General features: G+C 48.6%; 1 protein-coding gene across 2 annotated transcripts in view; it reads right to left on the bottom strand.

Moving 5' to 3' along the window:
• Positions 1-2170, bottom strand: part of Rnf138 (ring finger protein 138) — a 27343-nt gene extending 25173 nt beyond the window's left edge. Inside the window, exons 1-2 of one of the 2 annotated variants that reach the window (XM_021150968.2) lie at positions 1904-2170; positions 1273-1491 (exon numbers count right to left, since the gene is read on the bottom strand). In XM_021150968.2, the coding sequence (XP_021006627.1) occupies positions 1273-1382 (110 nt within the window). In that variant the 5' untranslated portion in view covers positions 1383-1491; positions 1904-2170. The remainder of the gene's footprint in view (positions 1-1272; positions 1492-1903) is intronic. The other variant, XM_021150969.2, reaches the window with a different exon arrangement.
• Positions 2171-8304: the final 6134 nt, after the last annotated feature.

Below are 8304 nucleotides of genomic sequence, written 5' to 3'. Positions count from 1 at the left end.
CTAGCCTCAAAGTCAAAATCTGTCTGAGGCTCCCAAGTAGCATGTCACCTGGCTTCTACCTGCCTTGAAAAATTAAGAATACCATCACTTAAAAAAAAAAAAAAAAGTGTGTCTATGGCCTGTGGGAGAGGCAGCAGAACAGGCCTTTACTCCCAGGCCAGCCTGGTCCAGGCCCTAGTTCTAGGATACCGAAGGCCACACAAAGAAACGCTGTCTTGAAAAAACAAAAACTATAACAAAACTAAAATAGTGGAAGGAGGGCCTTATCTAGAAATTTGAATTCTTTTCAGCTGTTTGAAAACACTGAACTTTTTCAGGCCCCACCTGCCAAAAATTCATTTCTAACTTCGGGATGGAGCCTAGGAACTGGTTATCTTTGCTATAAAGAGTCCCTCTGGGGAGCCTAGCTTTGATGGCCCATGCGTTCAATCCCAGAGGCAGGTGGATTACTGTGAGTTGAAACCAGTCAGAGCTACATGACACCTTGTCACACACATTAAAGAAAAAGTTCCTCGAGGGCTCTGATCATCACTCGGGTTTGTCAGATGCTTAGCATACGTTCTCATGGGCTGGTTCCAACTCCCACTGACACTGGTTGTCCAGAAAATGACTGAAATTCTTCCTATGCCAACTAAGACCTACCTCAAGTCACCTTGCCCAGCCCAGCCAGCGCCTTTGTGCTCCATCCACCTCATCCCTGGAGGAAACACCTCCTCTAACTGAACGGTAGGTATCTTGCCTCCATTCTTGTCATCACCCAGCAATAATAAACATAAGGAGAGCACAAAGGGAGCTATCTCGAGCCCCGGAAATCCTGCCGGTTCGGGGAGGGAGATGGAAGCTAACTCATCTTGGACCGTTTTATCACTGAATTGTTAAATTTGCTTAAAGATGGGGCTGAGCGGGCGTGCGAGGGGGCGGGGACGCTGCTGCTCGCCCCGACAGGGCTAGGGGCTACAAAGCCAAGGAAAGCCAAGAAAAGCGCGGCACCCCCGGCAGGTAGCCCGGCGGGCCCGCACACCTCTGCAGGGCCCAGGCCGAGCACCCAACGCCCCGGCCTCCGCAAGGATTGCTAGGAAACAAAAAAGGCTCCACGTTCTCTGTGATTCCTCTCGGGCCTGGCGAGGACGCCGAGGGATGCCATCTAGAGGGCCCGAGCACCGCCCCCGGGCGCAGGAAGCAGGCGACCAGGACGAGGCCAGGCGGTGCGGGGCACGGGTTCGGAGGGGCCGCGACGGGCCGGGGCGCACGAGGGAAGGGGCGTCCACTCACACGTGCTGACAGGCCGCGGTCCGCACCGGCGTCTTGAGCACCTCCTGACAGACAGGGCAGTAGAAATCATCTTCCGTGTAGGACGTGGCCGCCGAAAGTTCCTCGGACATGGCGAGGGGTGGGCGGGAGAGGCGCCGGCGCCGGCAGGAGCCGAGGTGGTGGTGGTAGTGGTGGTGGTGGTGGCGGTGGCGGCCCTGAGCCCGACGCCCGGAGAGGGCCCTGAGGGGGGAGGGAATCGAGTCAGGAAGCGGCTCGCTCAGGAAGCGGCCTGCGTCAGGACGGGGGCGGGACTCGGGGGCGGGGCGGAACCCAGAGACAAGGCAGCAGCACGAGCAGGTCCCGCCCATTCTCCGCGGGGGACACCGGCGTGAAGGCGGAGCTTAGCGGGAGGTGAGGTAGAAGACGCAGTCATTGGTTACGCCGCAGCTTCTATCAACGGCGCGCGCCGAAGCCCCGCCCCCCAGTGCCGCCATGGAGCCGCTGGCCCCGCCCCCGGCGGCCCGGCTCCACCTCTGTCCGCTCCGGCGCCCGCCGGCGAGCCTGTCCTGCGCGGCTCTCACAGGCGCTCTCGGGCTTCCCACGCCCTCCCCGGCCCGCCCCCTGTCTCCTCTACTCGGCCCGCCGGCGTCACCTCAGATGCCCTGAGCCCCGGCGCCCCTCACGCTCGGTCTCTGTCACGGGCCCGCAGAGCTGTGGTCCTGCGCCGTCTCCTGGTTTCAGTGCCGGGGTGAGCAGGCCTCATGGGACTAGGCCCGAGTGAGGCTCGTGCAGCACCGTGAAGCCCCCACCCCCGGAGCCGCAGTCTGCGACATTGCGCGGCTCGCAGCCCGCCCTCGGGCCACTGCCCACGGCAGGGCGGGGGCGGTGATGGCCTGCACGGCCCCTGTGGCAACCCGGGCAGGCGCGGCGGCGGATTGTGACGAAAGCAATGGGCGGTGGTCTCCGGTAGCCTCCAGAGCTGTCCCGCCGTATGGATTCCGTTTCTTATCCCCCTTACCGCAGAGATTTTTCTTCCATACAATTTCTTTTTTCATTTCTTCTTTTTCTCCGTGTGTGTGTGTGTGTATATGTGTGTTTTGGTTTGGTTTTTTGGTGTTGGAGTTTGAGGGGGGGGGGGGGGGGGGGACAGTTTTTCTTTAGCCTTGGCTGTCCTGAAACCAGCTCTGAAATTAGACCAGGCTGGCCTGCCCCACGATCTCATTAGACTCTGTAATGTACGTACTCAGGGAGACCAAGGCAGGAGGATCTCAGATTCAAAGGTCAGCCTATGCTGCTGTGGAGTTTGAATTTTCATTTTAAACAAAGTGACAGATGCAGTCTTCTATAATACTTTTTTGTTTAAAGAAAGTGAGAATGCTAGATCTGAAGAATGAGGTAGAAGCATGTACCTGTGCATCCTCTCTAAGCCACGAATTTGATATTTTTGCACTCACTGCGGAAACAATAAGTGTGTATTCTTGAATGGGCCTAATAAAGGCCCATTTAATTCCTAGTAAAGCCATATGAAATAGGAAAGTTTGTGGGAAAGCAAGTAAGGAAAATCCAGATTATATTAGGGTATCTTCCATTAACTTTGGGGGAAAGTTCCAATTTGTTAAAACCCTTAAACACAGTCTAAACAGGTGGTATTTAAGACACTAGTTAGGGGACTGTAACTAGTCCAGGAGTTGGCCCGGTGGTTATGAGCACTACCAGCTCTTCAAGGGGACCCAGATTCAGTTCTTAGCACCACATGGCAGCTTACAGCCATTTGCAAATCCAGTTCTAGAGGATCTGACTTCCTCTTCTGGCCTCCTTGGGCACTGAACATATGTGATGCACAGGCATCCATGCAGGCAAAACATGCACAAAAGGAAAATAAAATTGCAACAATATATATATATTTAAAAAGAAGACTCTAGCCAAGCATTGGTGACACACATCTTTAATACCAGCACTCCAGAGGCTGGGAGGATCTCAAGTTCCTGGCCAGTCTGGTCTCCAGAGTTCCTGAACAGCCAGGAATACACAGTGAAACCTTGTCTTGAAAAACCAAACCAAACAAAAAGCCACTAGTTGGGTTTCTTCTGCAGTTTATCACATTCATGGTCCTTGGCATTGTTAAGTAGAATCATTGATACTTGGTACACCAGGCTAGACTAAGATGGACACCTTCAAAGTCCTATGCCATCAAACTTGAAATTAAGTTATCTGCTCTTGGTGAAAATCAGGAGGAAAAGTGAGAAATAGCCAAATTCTCATATAACCCAATTTTTAGCTAATATCGGGAAGTCCCCTGCACTTTAACCTTAGCAAGAAAAATGTCTCAGCAGACTATATCCTCCTTGTTCTAATTTTGCTCTTTCAACCCTTTCTGTTTACAAGGTCAAACACTCCTACTCATAGCAACACCAGTTTACTTTATGGAATGAGATGTTGCAGATCTCACAAATTGCAAGTAAAAGCTAATTGAGATTTTAAAATGTATGATTTTTCTAGTAGTACTTAGGTATTTTGCAGACGTCATGAGTTTTATTACCAACTAATTTCACTCATATAGCTATCAAAATGATGCTTCAAAAAGAAGCTGGAGGAGCAAAGCATGGTATGTGGTGGTGTTAAATTTCACCTTAATAGTGGCTGTGAGGGTAGAAACTGAAATGATGAGAGCCTGTACAGTTAGAGAACACCTTGAGGAGAGGAGTCTCAATGTGCAAGATCATGCAGGGAGGCACTCCCAAAGTCAGCATGGGAGAGGCTGAAGGAGAATAGAGAGTTCAAGGCCAACCCCGACTACAGGCAAGACCTCTCTCAGGAGTGGGCTGCTAGAATACTTGATCCCTCTACCAGGATATAAGCAGCTGTATTCCTATTTTTACTCCTCAACAGGGAGTACGATAGAAGGGGAAGCAGGGCAAGAAAGCGAATATTAGCTTTAGATTTCCTGGGAGGGGAAGCATGAGAGGAGCCCCCTAACTTCACAGATTCCCAATGTCACTGTTTTGATAGTATTTTAACTCATTCCTATGTAGTATACTATATAGGAACTATATTGTCTATATGATACTGTTTTCTATTTAAAATTCATAGAATAAATTCTGATCACATTTCCCCCTCCCAGTTAGTCTCCATCTCCCCACCTATAAAACTATAAACCTCTCTATTTACAAAACAAACAGGGGCCGGGCGTTGGTGGCACACGCCTTTTCGGGAGGCAGGCAGGTGGATTTCTGAGTTCGAGGTCAGCCTGGTCTACAGAGTAAATTCCAGGTCAGCCAGGGGCTACACAGAGAAACCCTGTCTCGAAGAACCCCCCTCCCCCCCAAAAAAAAACAGGGAAAAAAGGAGGAAGAGAAAAGTAAATAAGGGTCTGGAGATGAAGTGCTCAGTGCCTAAGAGCACTTGCTGCTTTTACAGAGGACTCAGGTTCAATTCCAGCACCCACATGGTGGCTCACCATATGGACCTCCAATTTCAGGAGATGGCTTCAATTTCAATTTCGCTTCCAAGAGCATCGGGCACACTTGACAGTACACAGACATACATGTAGGAAAAACAAAGTAGCAAGGTTATTGTTTTTTGTTTTGTTGAGTTAGGGTCTATCTGGAATTTACTCTCTAGAACAAACTGGCCTCAATCTCAGAGATCTGTCTGCCTCTGTCTCCTGGGTTTTGGGATTAAGACCTACCACCATTATTTTAAAAAAGAAAAGAAATACAGTGGGGAAAAAGCACAAGAAACATGCACACATGAATGAAAAAGAATAAAAGTTAAGAACATAACTGCTCTCATATATGGTGGAGGGGCAGACACATCTGGGCAATTCCCAAGTGTTCATGACCCTGAAACCATGTAGGGAGAGGGTTTGGAAAAAAGGGGGAACCAAGTACAGCAACCAGGAGGCCAAAGGTACAAAAAGAGCAAAACAGAGGCAGAGAAGGCAGGTAACCAGCATGTCTGGATTAAATAGGTCAGAGCCTCTTGGGGAAAGGGCAGCCCAGCCCCTGGGCTATAAAGTTCAGGATAGAAAGGCGAAGAGGAAATGCCAGACATGCCTTATATTAGTAGGAACTGAGGGATGCTGGGAGAACCTGGAGCCAGGTCCACTTTGATATATTAAAAAAGCATCTCAGCTGCTTGTCCAGGGTATGAACTTATTGAGCCAGTCTATCAGCATGGGCTGGCTGGTTTTAAAAATCATTCCTAAGAATACCGAACAGTGAAGCTGATTGTATGACTATAATTTTGTCGGCAACCCTAACTTTCTACATGTCTATTACAGATAAATGTATACTACTCCCACCTATAGTCCAAATCGTTTGGTGTAGCTGAAAGCACATAGTTGGTAGCATGTATAAATCCAACAATAAATTGGTTGTAACAGCTAGACATGGTGGAACCAACCTGAAATCTCAACACTGCAGGTAGAGAAAGGATGTTCAATGCCAGCCTCAGTTACAAAATGGGCTCCTCGTGAGACCTTGACTCAGAAATTAAACAGATAAGACAATAGTTTTCTTTCTTGATGGAACCTAGCTTTGTCTCATTACAGAACTTCAAAAGTCTATTTTGTTGGTTAAAATGCCTTAGAGGAAACAACTGGAAAGCTACAAGAATGAGAGAGAGGCCGGGCGTGGTGGCGCACGCCTTTAATCCCAGCACTCGGGAGGCGGAGGCAGGTGGATTTCTGAGTTCGAGGCCAGCCTGGTCTACAAAGTGAGNTCTCTCTCTCTCTCTCTCTCTCTCTCTCTCTCTCTCTCTCTCTCTCTCCCCTTTCGCCTTCTTGCTGTAACTCTGTCCTCTTGCTCTTGCTCCTGCTCCCCCTCTCTCCCCAGTCCCCTCACCCTCCCTCTCCACGTGCTCATGACCAGCCTCTCAACTTCCTTCCCCATGTCCTAAATAAACTCTATTCTAATCTACACCATCATGTGACTGGTCCCTCAGGGGCCTTTCCCCACACCTTACTCCATCTCTACCAAACATATTCTCTCTATCTTTTTATAAAACACAACAGACTGTGTCAGCCCAACTTCAGTTCTTAGTACCAAAAGTCCATAAAGGAAGGAGGAGGAAAACTGAATACAGTGGTGCACTTCTGTGATCTAGCTCTTAGGAGGCTGAGGCAGGATGAACCCGTTGGGGGCCAGCTAGTAGAGGTGGAGTTAGGTGTGGGGGAAGCCCTCTGAGGAATCAGTCATATGATGGTGTAGTATAGAATAGAGTTTATTCAGGACAAGGGGAGGGGAGTTGAGAAGGTAGTAAAAACTGAGGAGGGCAGAGAGAATAGAGGCCGGCCATGAGCACATGGAGAGGGTGGAGGAGAGGAATGGAGGGAGACAGAGATCTTGTCAAAAAAAAAAAAAAAAAAAAAAAAAAAAAAAAAGAATGAGAGAGAGGTTCAGGTCCCACCTTTTGCTTGTTCCAGGACCTTAGGCTACTAATACCTTACTGTCTTCTTAAATTGAACTTGCTCAGGGAATGAACTCCTTAGTTGAGCTTGCTTAGGAATAGACATGACTCTCTCTCTCTCTCTCTCTCTCTCTCTCTCTATATATATATATATATATATATATATATATATATATATATATATATGCCCCTGAAGAAAATCCCCATGATTCCTTTGTAAAAGGAGGGCATCATGGTAGAAGTACACACTCACACTCACACGCACACACACACTCTCATCTCAAGCATCGTGCTGCTGAGATAAGACACCTCTCTCCCTCTGTTACTTCCTGGCTGAGCTTATTTTACTTTTGCACTCACCCTGAAATGAACTGCCAGTTTCATCTTAGGGAAACTTTCAAAGTGCAAACACTAAAAACTTTGTTTAGCCAGCAAGATTGAAGAGCCAGGGCTGAGGCTGGGAAGGTGGCCTGGTGGTAGAGTACTTTGCAGGCATGGGTAAGGCCCTGAGACTCCCAGGGAGGCAGACGGTTAGAGAGATGGGCCATGACTAGGTAATAAAGATGACCAACTTCCAAGGCAGCCTGGCTTCTTCCTCACCCTTTTGGGCTGAGACAAAAACCCTTAGAACAAAGGCTTTGTAGGCCTCTGTCTCCAACCAGCCAGCCCGTTGCTGAAGGACTGGCTCAACAAGTTCATAGCTAGGACAGGGCATGTTTACACAACACTTGTGGGCCAATCAGCCATCGGGTCTTTCTTTAAACTGATCAACTCTAAATGAGGGAAGGAAAACTAGAGACCTTAAACTTTCAGCCCTCCAGAAAATACTGGGCTTCTTGCATTCCTAAGTGACCCCTCATACAGGAAAAATATCAGTTTAGGACCCGAGACCAAGTTCTCAGCACAAAGGAGATTTGCCACAGAGGGCAGGGGATAAAAGACAAAGACAGGAAACAGAGGAGAAGGGGAAGGGAACAAGGGAGAAAGGACAGGATATTTGTCCCCTGAGGGAAAAAGGACTGCCACTGGATAGATAGATAAACAGACCTGGAACATAGGAAAAAGGCCACTTTTTAGAGGCAAAACCAGAGTGTTTGGATGAGGTGTTTAATTTTCTTGGGCATGTTAATTAGGTGAGCGGGAAGGGGGCTTTTGATTGCTGGACTTTAGTACTTTGACAGCTGGATCTTGGTAGTCTCAGGAAGGGAGAATCAGTCAAATAAGGGAATAGATCTTGGGGGGCTAGCTTCAGGAATGTAATCCAGCAATTTTTAGCAAGGCAGAGGGAATGGGAGAGAAGGGCAAGGCCTGGCTGAGCCATGCTCACCTTGCTCCAGCTGGCCAGAGTCCCTTGACTCTGCAAAGCAGAAGGTTTTTTTCTGTATGTCTCCTGCATGTAGGTCTTTCCTCACATCCAATAGCATCTTTCTTCAAATGTTGGCTCTTGTCTATTCCTGTTGAGGGCTTTGAGATTTCTCTTATGCTACCTGTATTGTTTAAAATTTTGCCTGTCATTTTATTCTTTCATTGCCAGAAAGGATAACCCCAATAAAAACCCTCCTAGGAGGCAGAGGCAGGCGAATTTCTGAGATCGAGGCCAGCCTGGTCTACAGAGTGAGTTTCAGGACAGAGAAACCCTGTCTC

The sequence above is a fragment of the Mus caroli genome, chromosome 18 (genome assembly GCF_900094665.2).
Source record: "Mus caroli chromosome 18, CAROLI_EIJ_v1.1, whole genome shotgun sequence".
In the NCBI taxonomy this organism is placed as follows: domain Eukaryota; kingdom Metazoa; phylum Chordata; class Mammalia; order Rodentia; family Muridae; genus Mus; species Mus caroli.
This window is presented reverse-complemented; position numbering and strand designations above follow the sequence as displayed.